Source organism: Scylla paramamosain, chromosome 19 (assembly GCF_035594125.1).
Source record: "Scylla paramamosain isolate STU-SP2022 chromosome 19, ASM3559412v1, whole genome shotgun sequence".
NCBI classification, from domain to species: Eukaryota; Metazoa; Arthropoda; class Malacostraca; order Decapoda; family Portunidae; genus Scylla; species Scylla paramamosain.
This window is the reverse complement of record NC_087169.1, coordinates 11,497,168-11,509,634: the sequence shown is the minus strand read 5'-3', so window position 1 is coordinate 11,509,634 and position 12,467 is coordinate 11,497,168. Positions and strand designations below refer to the sequence as shown.

The window sequence follows — 12,467 nt, the reverse complement described above, 5'->3', positions numbered from 1 at the left end:
TGTGCAGCAAGGCTGTGGGAGGAGAGGAGGCATTCAGTTAGCAAGATCAGAAGAGCAGATAGTGTGAAAATAGTGAGAGGAGATAGCAAGAGATGCAACACTACGGTGATGAGAGAGGGACCGAAGACAGTCAAAGGAGAGGAGCTGAGAATATAAAGGTTTTGATTCCATCCTGTTTAAAAGAGTGGTATGAGTGGAGCTCCACCCCATACATGTGAAGCATATTCCATATATGCTGCAAAAAGTTAGCAGCTGGAGAGGTTAGAAAAACTGGTGAAGATGTCTCAGAAAGGCCAGCCTCATAGAAGCTGTTTTTAGCAAGAGATGAGATGAGAAGATTCCAGTTTGGACTGTAATTAAAGGACAGACTGAGGATGTTCAGTGCAGAAGAGGGGGACAAATGAGTGTTACTGAAGAAAAGGGAATAGTTATCTGGAAGCTTGTGTTAAGCTGATAGATGGAGAGATTGAGTTTTTGAGGTATTGAATAATACTAAATTTGCCCTGCCCCAATCAAAAAATTAGAGAGATTAGATGTCAGGTGTTCTGTGGCTTCCCTGTCTGAGCTTTTTACTTCCTGAAGGGTTGGACATCTACAAAAAGATGTGGAAAAGTGCAGGGCAGTATCATCAGTGCAAGAGTGGATAGGATGAAAAGTTTGGTTTAGAAGATCACAGATGAATAACATGGAGTGGTTGGCAGGACAGAATCCTGAGGAACACTACTGCTAACAGACTTTTGGAGAAGAACAGTGACCATCTACAACAGCAGCAACAGAACAGTCAGAAAGGAAACTTGAGATGAAGTTACAAAGAGAAGTATAGAAGCTGTAGGAGGGTAGTATCCCTTCACCTGGGCATGATGTTGGGCAGTGCCATGAGCCAGTCAGTGACATCGTGTTTGTCTCCAAGCTCCCCTCGGTACACTGCCTTCTGAAGCATCTGAGTTGTCCGCATCACCTCCATCAGCACCACCTCTTCAAACTCATCAGCATTGAGGTGCTTCTCAGGCAGTGGCACACCATTCATCAGCACCTGCAGGAGTGAGAACAGAAGGGAGGGTGATAAAAAATGCACGTTGTGCTTCACTGTCATCAAAACTAGAATAAACAACACAAGGGAAGACATTTACCTTTTCTCTATGTATGTTACTATTACTTCATTTTTTCCCTGATGTGAAATAATATGAAGATTTATGATTGTAAAGACAAGATGACATGATAAAAACACTGAAAATAAAGTAAGTTAAGGAAGTGAATAACAATGAAACACTAAAAACAGGACAAAAAAAAGAAAATAGTAAAGACAAATAAAAATACCAATACCTTTGGAGACACTAAAAGGATCAATGACAAGGAAGACTGAGAACATGGAGTAGAATCGCACTTTTAAGACAATGAGAATAAGGCAAAACAATGAAAGGAAAAAACACATAGAGAACATGATGAAAATATGAAAGAAGGTAACAAGATAATACAAAAAATAAACAAGAAGATTGGAAAGCATATAAAAGACCCTCCCAATACCTGGGGAAGGGTTGTGATGCCAGCCTTCTCCACAAATTCTTGAGCCAGCATCCTGCCAACATCATAGTCTGAGTCCTCACCAAACACATCCTCCAGGTCAGTACTTGGGTACTTGTTGGCGAAGAAGTTGGTGACATCAGTAACTGTGATGTCTCCATGTGAACTTGCATAAATCTAGTGACAGAGGGAAAAATTATTATGATCTGCAATGGTTATGTGAAAAATCACCTTTAGCAGTTAAAATAAGATCTGGTAGAGACTCATAAGGAAATGGTAATACAATGTTTTAAAGTGGCAAAAAGTAGAAAACAATGGTATAAAGCACTGCAGCTATAAGACAAAATACTCATTAAAAGATGCTTATAGAAAACAAACTCTTATTATCAATAATCTATTTATCTATATACCAGGCCACCCACATGGGGTGGCCCAAACACTCTTTTTCCCTGTCAGTCCCTGATGGAAGGGGACAGTCTTGTGGACCACTGTACTACAACCCATAGGAACAACACTTACAATATTCACCAGTTATTAGATTAAAATAAACCCTACCCAATGATCAGTCAACCAGGTCATACACCAATGAAGCCCTGAAATAAACAAGCCTTGTATTTTTCATCAAAACCAATAAAAGTCACCATAAATCCTACAGCACACTTACATCAATCAGGAACTGGAGAGCCTTGAGATTCGCATCCTCCCTCCCGGCAAAGTTTTCTGAGATGAAGTTGAAGGCACAGAGCATGGCCAGCCCGGGGTCATCAAAGCCTCTCAAGGACTCATCAGAATCCACAGCAATTACCAACCCGATTCTGAATGGTGCATTGTGGTTCATGAAGCTCTCTAGCAGGCGGATGAGCTCTGCGGTGGATGCTTTGCTTGGATCTGCCACGATGACCTGGGATGGCAAGAAAGAATTCATTATTATTATATCCCCTCAGCCACACCTCTTTATGTCAACAGAGATGATGAGGTCAGGATTTCAAGAAGAAGATATCTCAGCTGAATTCCCTTTCATCATTGTTAACAGAGATGGTGAAATCAGGATTTGAACAGGAGGGGATTATTAACAGAATTGATGAGAGGGTCAGGATTTGTGACTTATCTTTTACATATCCATGGGCTAGAGGAGTGAAAGCATCATTAAACATAAATAGAAAATAGATGAAAGGGTCAGGATTTCAACAAGAAGGGGATTTATGATTTATCTTTTATATCTGTGGGCTAGAGGAGTATAAAGCTTCATAAAACACAAACAGAAAAGAGAAACAAAATCCTAAACATGTTTCAAGATCCACATCACTAGTCCTCCTCATTTACCAGGTTGTGGAAGTTTTTCCGAATACTGCGCAGCATGCCAGGGTAGGTGGGGCGCAGCAGCTCCCCGGTGGAGGAAGGCCACTTGCGGTATGCCTTGTCTGTCTCTATGTTGTTCATCCACATGATGGCGGAGTCACGGATGTCAATGCCATACTCCTGGGGTCCATCACTGGCATCCAGGGCAAGTAGGGTTTTAAGAGCCTCTCCCTCCAAGCCTGTGGGAGAGAGGAATGACCATTCTGCTTACCATCTATTTTATCTACCATGACAAGACTACAGCACTTCAAGATCATAACAAGGCTGTATGAAAAAGCTCATCAACTATGAGCATTACTATTATACATATAGGGAGCTGTCTGTTGATTTTTTTTACTTAAAAAAAAAAAATAAATAAAATAAATAAATAAAAAAAAAATAAATAAATAAATAAAAAAATAAATAAATAATATATAAAATAATAATAATAATAATAATAATAATAATAATAATAATAATAATGATAATAATAATAACAATAATAAAATAAATAAAATAAATAAATAAATAAATAAATAAAATATAAAAGATAAAATAAAAAATCAGTGCTACACTTACTCAGAGAGTATCAGCATGCCCTCTAATATACCCATCTCTTATTTTTTACACTATACCATGTACATACTACTCCAAACACAATCTTTTTCTAAAAAAAAAAAGATAAATAAATAAATAAAATAAATAAATAAAATGTATTATATCTTGATGCTCCCAAGACTGAGGCAGACTCAGTGCACTGAGGAAAAGGAAAGCAGTCACCATGAAAGTTCAAAAGGCTAAAAGACTGTTTAAAGCCTTGAAAAATTCAAAAGAGAAGGGAGCAGATGTAGAAAGTTTTGGGCCAGTAAGGGTTGGTTTGTGTGGTTTAAGGCTTGTGTTAATTTGCATAACCTTAAGACATGAGAATATATATGTACATAAGAGTTCATTTTCTTTTGCACAGCATCACAATAATTGTTTAGGTTTTTGTCATATTTTGTGCATTTTATCTGATTTTTTTTTTATACTGCTTACATATCACTTTTTCTGGTACATTGTTGTACTTATTTTATTACTGCTATTTTTTTTTGTTGCTATTATATATTTATAATTTTAATATATTTCTCATAAAAAAAAAAAAAAAAAAATATATATATATATATATATATATATATATATATATATATATATATATATATATATATATATATATATATATATATATATATATATACACACTAGTATATACACTGGAACCTCAGTTTTTGAACTGAATTCATTCCTGAATGAAGTTTGAAATCAGAAATGTTTGAAAACTGAAACTATTTTCCCCATAGGAATCAATGTAAAATGCTTAGAAATGCTTAGAAATGCTTAGAAATTTTTTACCCAGAAAGAATGTATTGAATGAAGTTAGTTATACAGAACTCATCAAAAGGTATTTTTTAGACTATGTAAACATTCTCTTTGTCACCAGTTGAGTAAGAAAAGCTTTACAGAGTGACACAGAGAGGAGCAACACACTCACTGCTAAAATGAAGGTGATCATAACACTTAGACATCTTGCTGCTGGGAAAAGCTACTGGGAAAATGCAGTTGTGCAGTAGTGATTGCATTGTGGGTCATAAAGAGAGCCACAGGAGGCTTGGGATTACTCCTGAGCTCTGAACCTTGTTTGTTTACATCAATATTCCTCAACAGGATCACATTTAACTTATTTCAAAGATTGAATTACTGTCTTATCCTGTGTCTCTCCTCTAAATAAATAAAAATGAAGGAAATATTTATAGGAACTATAAATTAGTAATAAATGACAGCTTTTGCTATGTCTTGTAGTGTTTGAAATCAAGTAACTTTGTTTGATAACCAAATTATGGTACGGTAACCAAAGCAATTATGAGTTAAAATTTTTGTTCAAAAACCAAGGTGTTTGGAAAGGGAGACTTTCAGTGACTGAGGTTCCAATATATATATATATATATATATATATATATATATATATATATATATATATATATATATATATATATGGAACAAGTACCAATGGAAACACATAGTCCTGTAGAGAGGCACTTCATGCAAAAAAAAACTGCCAAGCACGAAATTCAAGTATATGTAAAGAAAGCAGATAAATAAAAAATACTTTATTTTATCAGTGATATTCTCCTACATTGCCAACTTTGTAGGATACATACTTTTATCTGAATTTTTTTTTTGTAAATGTGGGGAGGTTTTTTTTGGGGGGTCTCTTAGCTGAAACCTAGGGAAGCAATTTTTTCTGAGTTAAATTTCTCTCACTTCTCTAACTTCATAATATATTTTTCTTATTACAGATGGAATGAGCATGCTTTGAACTACACTCCTGCATGATTTGGTGGCTTCTGCATGAATGACTGCATGGAAAAGTGGGTGTATCTGCACTGGACCATCATAAGACTGAAATCCAATGGAGACACATTTTTTTCAAATTAGGTTTAGAAGGGCATAAACGACATGGTTGTCAAACCCCAATTTCACCTCACCATTTCCTATATTTATGGTAGAGTTTTTAGGGACAGTAGTGGAGTTCCTTTACTCTGACTGGGAGCCTGACTCAACCCAGTAGAGACACATGCATGGGAGCACCTAGGAGATGCATGGGAGGGCCATTAGGAGACACAAGTCTGGTTGTGATAGTGGTGGTGCGTCTCCTTAGGTTTAGTGTTATCAAAGTTATCTTCTGTATTTGTAATATTTTTCTTTTTCTCAGTTGCATATGAATACTGCATGAACTAATACTATAACTAAACAGTGAAAACTAACAGAACTGAAAAATTTAAATAAATACAGTATCTAATAAAGAGTAGAAACTAAAAGAGAGAAAAAAAATAATGCCATAAAAGGGCTAACAGAACAAACAGAAAATAATGACTACTAGGCTAAAGCTAGGGACAGTTACTGTCAAGCAGACATAGAAGCTGCAATTAAAGACCACAATATGTGAGTGCATGGTTTTTGTGTTTGCTTTTGATGTTAAATGGTTTAATGTATAGTAAGCTACACAGTAAGGCTTGGCTGTAGATACTAGTAACCTAAGTATAAGTCCATATTTTGCTCAACACATGTTTTTCCCAAAACAAAGACTTGGCAAAGGGCCCAAGGTGGTGTGAGGCATTTTGGATAGAGTTTATGCTATTTCATCTTGCAAAACAGTAGAGCAATTCAAATGACAGAAAGAGGAGAAAGAGCTTCAAGAGAACAAGAAGAAGAGGACGACTGTAAAGGCAAGCAGGCCAAAACAAAAGAAACCTACTATTATTACTACTACTACTCGCACATCCAAGGCAAAAAACATGAAAAATTTCTAAGCCTCTACCATACAGGCCTAGGCCTTTTCTTAGTACAGCTTCTTCCTCTGAGGATGACAATGTGGAAAATATAAGTTTTCACGATGGTAGCTCTAATAACAGTAGCATCAATGTTGATGTGGATGAGGGCGGCAAGTTTGGAATAAAATTACCCTTGGCTGAGCCAGCTAAAGATGACTGGGTTGGAGTGAAAGTAAAAAAAAAAAAAAAACAGCAAGTGTCAGGAAGGGGGAGGGTCCAGAAGCCATCTTTCAAGGTGTATATTAGAAAAATACAATCTATTGACAGTGAGGGGATTTTTTTTATTTATTTTTTTATTATGTAGGATGGACACTGGCCAAGGGCAACAAAAATCCAATAAAAAAAAATGCCCACTGAAATGCCAGTCCCATAAAAGGGTCCAAAGTGGTAGTCAAAAATTTATGAATGAGTGTCTTGAAACCTTCCTCTTGAAGGAATTCAAGTCATAGGAAGGTGGAAATACAGAAGCAGGCAGGGAGTTCCAGAGTTTACCAAAGAAAGGGATGAATGATTGAGAATACTGGTTAACTCTTGCATTAGAGAGGTGGACAGAATAGGGGTGAGAGAAAGAAGAAAGTCTCGTGCAGCGAGGCCGCGGGAGGAGGGGAGGCATGCAGTTAGCAAGATCAGAAGAGCAGTTAGCATCTCCTAGAGATGCAACATTGCGGCGGTGAGAGAGAGGCTGAAGACAGTCAGTTAGAGGAGAAGAGTTGATGAGATGAAAAGCTTTTGATTCCACCCTGTCTAGAAGAGCAGTATGAGTGGAACCATCCCAGACATGTGAAGCATACTCCATACATGGACGGATAAGGCCCTTGTACAGAGTTAGCAGCTGGGGGGGGGGCTGAGAAAAACTGGTGGAGACGTCTCAGAACGCCTAACTTTATGGAAGCTGTTTTAGCTAGAGATGAGAGTCAAGTTTCCAGTTCAGATTATAAGTAAAGGACAGACCGAGGATGTTCAATGTAGAAGAGGGGGACAGTCGAGTGTCGTTGAAACAGAGGGGATAGTTGTTTGGAAGGTTGTGTCGAGTTGATAGATGGAGGAACTGAGTTTTTGAGGCATTGAACAATACCAAGTTTGCTCTGCCCCAATCAGAAATTTTAGAAAGATCAGAAGTCAAGCATTCTGTGGCTTCCCTGCGTGAAATGTTTACCTCCTGAAGGGTTGGACGTCTATGAAAAGACGCGGAAAAGTGCAGGGTGGTATCTATCTATATACATACATACATACATATTATATATATATATATATATATATATATATATATATATATATGTGTGTGTGTGTGTGTGACAGTGTCCTTTGCAAAGGAGAAGAGCGTGAGGTTGTTTTATTTTCCTGACACAGAGGACATGTCATATTCTGTGCTCCAGAGAAATTGTGGCCCTTAACAATCCCAAACCTGTGCTTCAGAATTGCATGAGTGGATACTTTTTCCAACTGATATAACAATCTCAATCACAGCATATTTTAGTGGAGACTATTAAACAGACTCAGCATGGATAGCCTTGGCCACATGTCTCTCTTGACTATGTCTCCCTCCTTTAATATGGCCTATGTTATGTTCTCCTTTACTTCATGTCTCTCTGTAACTTAATATTTTTTGTATACCTACTATATTCTTAGTATTAGGCCTAAAACAAAAGAACAGAGCTTTACTTTATTCAAGCTGAATTAGGGCCTATGCTCATGATGTAGAAATGTAAGTAAATGTAATGTTACAATGCTTTCCTTATTTGCAGGCTTACAATGAGTTTTTTTTTTTACGAAGATTCTTTGGCCAATTTATTTAGTTATTTTTCTGAAATATTCATCACATAGAAAGCAATACCAGAGTTGTATATTTTTCTAAACAGTGTACACTTTTATATTTTCACAAGTTATGTTGTTCCAATTGTCAATGTAGTGATGAAAATAACGTATCTTTTTTAAGTTTTAGATGTGGAAGTACGTGTGAACGCTGTACTTATTAAATTCTTTTCCATACTACTCACCGCAAAGTGTACTTTACTGATGATGTTTTTTCTATTAAAAAATATGTAGAATCTTTCACACTTTTTTTCTGTAGACATGTAATGTACACCTCCTATCAGCATACAACTACTTAAATCCTAGCTAAAATTGTAAGTATTATGCATGATATGTAATAAAAAGTACAATTACACATATTATGAATAAAAAAAAAAAAAAAAGACTTCCATTTCCATTGGACTAGGGAGTGTCTACTTAGGGTTTGGCAGTCATAAGGAGACGCACTTGAAATAGACCTCCTACCTCAGAAAATAATGAAATACACAAAAGTATGACATATCTATTAAAAACATAACCATTTAGTAATTTATAAAGGAAGTTTGGAAAAAAAAAAAAGAGAATGAATATATAAAGCAAGTTTGAAAAAAAAGAATGAATGAGCTTGACATGAATTTTTCCCTGAAAACATTTTGCACTTTTTGTGTCTGCACTGGGACTTATACCCAATATATATATATATATATATATATATATATATATATATATATATATATATATATATATATATATATATATATATATATATATTTGATAAATGTTTTGAAAAGTGGAATCACTTATCCTTCTAGTTATCTAATCTTCCTATTTCTACTACTCTTGCTGCTGCCACTATGGCTACTACTCCTGCCTCCACTACTAAAGTCCTTTATCAGGATCCTTCCATTAAAATGTTTGGAGGTGTGGACCCAGAGTGCACTGCATTTAATGATCAATAATAACATTACTTCTAGGACAAACAAGATGTCTTTTGTCCGTTCTCAAATGTTGCTCGGTTCTCTTGCTTTTGTGATGTATTGGCAAGCTTCTTTAACCTTGCTCACTTCAGAACGATTATGCTAAATTTAGCAGTAATTTTTTGTGCATCTTTGGAGCATCACAGATTCATGGTTCCTTTCAGTGGGCTTTCTGTTATGCTGATTCTTTTACCACACAGCTTGGTAACATAGGTCACATGTTAGGTCAGGTTTGTTACCGAGTACACCCATGATGCTGTGGAGTCACTGAAGTCTGGACACTGGGTGCAAAATATTCAGATGAGTATAAATAAACTTCAATTCTTCTTAGAGTTCACTAGTTATGTTACTTTCCTTATTCCTCAAGAAAGATGGGTTGCTTCTTTCACTGACATCAAACCCACTCACTCTCTTTTGCATTTTGCCACTGAATCATTAAAAATACAGAAATTACCTCACTCCCACAGCATACCACCTGTTGTTAGTGATGCATCTTCACCTCCATCTCAGATGTCTCCTGTTGAGCATGTTCTTGCTGAGGTGTTGCCTTCAGCCTGGCATCCACCTCTTTCATACATTTATTGCTATAAAGACAGTCACACTTACATTAGTTGCTTCCATTGTATTAAAGAGCTCAAGTCTGCTTGTTCATTACCTCCACCTGAGCATAAAATAGCTTCTCCTAGGAATGTGCCTTCTAAACAGTTTTCAGGCCATACTTACTCTAAACCTGAGTCACCTGCTTGTCATTTTCACCTTCATTCTTTCAAATCTCGCTCTCGGTCTTCAGCTTCAAGAGCTTGCATGACTCTTGAAGTTCCATCTAAATTCTGTATTATTCATAGCCTGGGTAATCACACGACAGGGAAATGTTTCAAAATTCTGAAATGGAAGTGAGATCAGGTTGCGATGGCTTCTTGGTCAAATTTTCAGAGATGCCAATTTCAAAATGGGAAAGATTAGTACCTGGTCTGATGCCTTGTCCTGGGTAGTCTCTTTCTCTTCCCAGTGTCAGTGCTGCCTTCCAATGTATGTAAGTATATCAGTGTTTTTCTTATGGCACTCTTTTTTCCTTGGGAGTTAATACTGGTGCTTCTTGTAATTTACTGAGTGTCCAAGCTTATTCCAAATTTAAGGACTTCAGTTTCTCTTACAGCCTGCTGACAATAATCTTTCCAGTACACAAAGTTCTCCCTTGCATGTCTTTGGCACAGTTGTTCTCCTCTTATCTCTTGCAAGACATGTACCACTGTTTCAAGCACAATTTTTTGTAACCTCTGATTCTGTAATTAACAGTGATGGTCTCTTGGGACTTGATTCGCTTGTGACTCATAGCATAGGTGCTTTTCCCCAACATCAAGCTATTTCCTATAAGGATAGTCTTATCTCTGCAATAGAGATTCTGGCTCTATTCTTAGCTTTTAAATCTTCTCTTCACACTTCCCTGCATTCATGCTCCACAGATCATGGTTCATCATTGTCTGATTTTACAAAGTTGAAACATTCAGTCTCTGCTGCGGGTGTTTGTTCTGCTGTTGTGATTGGGGATCAGTGTGTGAACTCTTATGAATGCTGTTCACCTTCCTGTTTGTGTGGTAAATGTGCCTCTTTACTTGTGTGTCTTATCTTTGCTAGAATCTGTCCATGTTTGTAGGATGGCTCTTGAAAATACTATTTCTTGTGTCTGTGATGGTCATATGACTGATGCCTTAGTGACTAACCTAACCAGTGCCCTGATTTCTCTCAAGAATGGCGTACTTCTTGGTTCTTTTTAAGTCTGTGACAATAGATCCTTTCATGACCCCCCACACCTTATTTCTTGTTTCCCCTAACACAGATTTTTCTCATGACCATGCTGATCTCATTCTTTGGCTTTTGGTCCATGTTAAGGTGTTGGACTTCCAAATGGGAAAATCTTGTCTCCTTGACTTGTTTGTTAAGCACAAACCACTGGTTGCTTTGCCTAACAAACCACTTGGTATTACTAACCGTATTATGCATCACTTTCAGTTGAAACCTGATACGTGTCCTTTTGTGCCTTCCAATTGTTTGCCTCACAGTTAATGTGCAATTGTTCAGGATTAAGTTGATGGAAGGCTGAAAGATGATGTCATTTAAGAATCACATTCTCTGTGGAATTCATCACTGTTCTTGTTCCCAAAGAAAGGCGGTTCTTATCGTGCTGTTGTTGATTTTCGCAAAGTTAACTGTGACTGTCCCTGACAATTATTCTCTTCCTGTTTTAAGTGACCTTTTGCATTCCATTGGGAAAGATACATCTGACCTCAAGTCAGGTTTCTGGCAGATTCCTTTGGTCTCCAATAGCTGTGAGATAGCTACACCTAGCCTTTTCTACACCATCAGGCCACTGTGAGTGGCTCTGTGCCCCAATGGGTTTATGTAACTCACTCCTGACTTACCAGCAACTTGTTAACAGTCTTTTTCAAGGCCTTACTGGCAATGGCTTATTTGTGCACTCTGATGATTTAATCTTAGTGTCTCATGATCTTGAGTCTCACTTTGATAAACCTGAACTTGTTTTGCAAAGGTTCCAAGAAGCAGGTCTCAAACTTAACCTGCCTAAATGTAAATATAAATGTAAATGTGAGCAATGTATTTCAGAATACTGGCCAATATATCATGACCTCCAAATTTAAAGACATACAGAGAAATCTGGAAAGATAAATGAATAAGGAACTCCTACCTAGCTTGTGAAGTCCTCCAATGACTCGGTCCTCAGAGCGTATGTGGTCAAGGAGAGTGAAGATAGTGGTGTATTCCATATCCAGTAAGAGACCATTGATGAAGAGTGCAGCATCTGATGGGTTCACATCCATCTGCTGGCTGAGGGTGTTCTGGTTCTTCAGGATTTCTCGCTTCATCTTGTCATCCACTTTGATGCGGACCAGAGAGCGAGCCAGCGCAGGGAAGTTCTGAGCTGTCTGAACAAGAATGGACAGCTGCTGGTCGGGTGGGGCAGACATAATGCGCTGTGCTGCCTGGAGACTGAGGTGCTGCAGCTGCCACACCTTCATGGGTGCCATCTCATGCTGTGACTCTATCAAGTGTTTGCGCAGCTGGTTCAGGTCTTCTTTCTTCTCAGGATGGAGGGACCTGCAAAGTAATGGGAATAGCAGTAGCAGAAGCAGCAGCACTAGATGGCACTTTTGACCTTTCTTTTGGGACTGGCATCTCAATGTTCCCTTTTTTTTTTTTTTTTGCTTTTTGTTGCCCTTGGCCAGTACCCCTCTTACATTAAAAAAAGAAAAAAAAAAGGAGTTCAAGCTTAATATATTTGTGTAGATTAAAAAAAAGAGACAGAAAGGAATGATCATATCTGCTGGTGCATTAGACACACTTTGTTCTTGAAAAAAGTATCTAATAATTGCCATGCATCTAATGCAGCCATAATACAGATGCCTAAGCTTATTAGACTATGCCTATAGGTGTGGAGTTGAAGCAGTAGTACACT

At 37.4% G+C, this 12,467-nt stretch overlaps 1 protein-coding gene across 4 annotated transcripts in view; it reads right to left on the bottom strand.

Annotated features, from left to right (window-relative positions):
* LOC135109630 (UDP-glucose:glycoprotein glucosyltransferase 1-like) overlaps positions 1 to 12,467 on the bottom strand; it is a 71,282-nt gene that overhangs the window by 33,462 nt on the left and 25,353 nt on the right. For all 4 annotated transcript variants that reach the window (XM_064021070.1, XM_064021074.1, XM_064021071.1 and 1 more), the window contains exons 6-10: positions 11,700 to 12,109; positions 2,845 to 3,059; positions 2,186 to 2,422; positions 1,525 to 1,698; positions 852 to 1,033 (exon numbers count right to left, since the gene is read on the bottom strand). In XM_064021070.1, the coding sequence (XP_063877140.1) occupies positions 852 to 1,033; positions 1,525 to 1,698; positions 2,186 to 2,422; positions 2,845 to 3,059; positions 11,700 to 12,109 (1,218 nt within the window). The remainder of the gene's footprint in view (positions 1 to 851; positions 1,034 to 1,524; positions 1,699 to 2,185; positions 2,423 to 2,844; positions 3,060 to 11,699; positions 12,110 to 12,467) is intronic.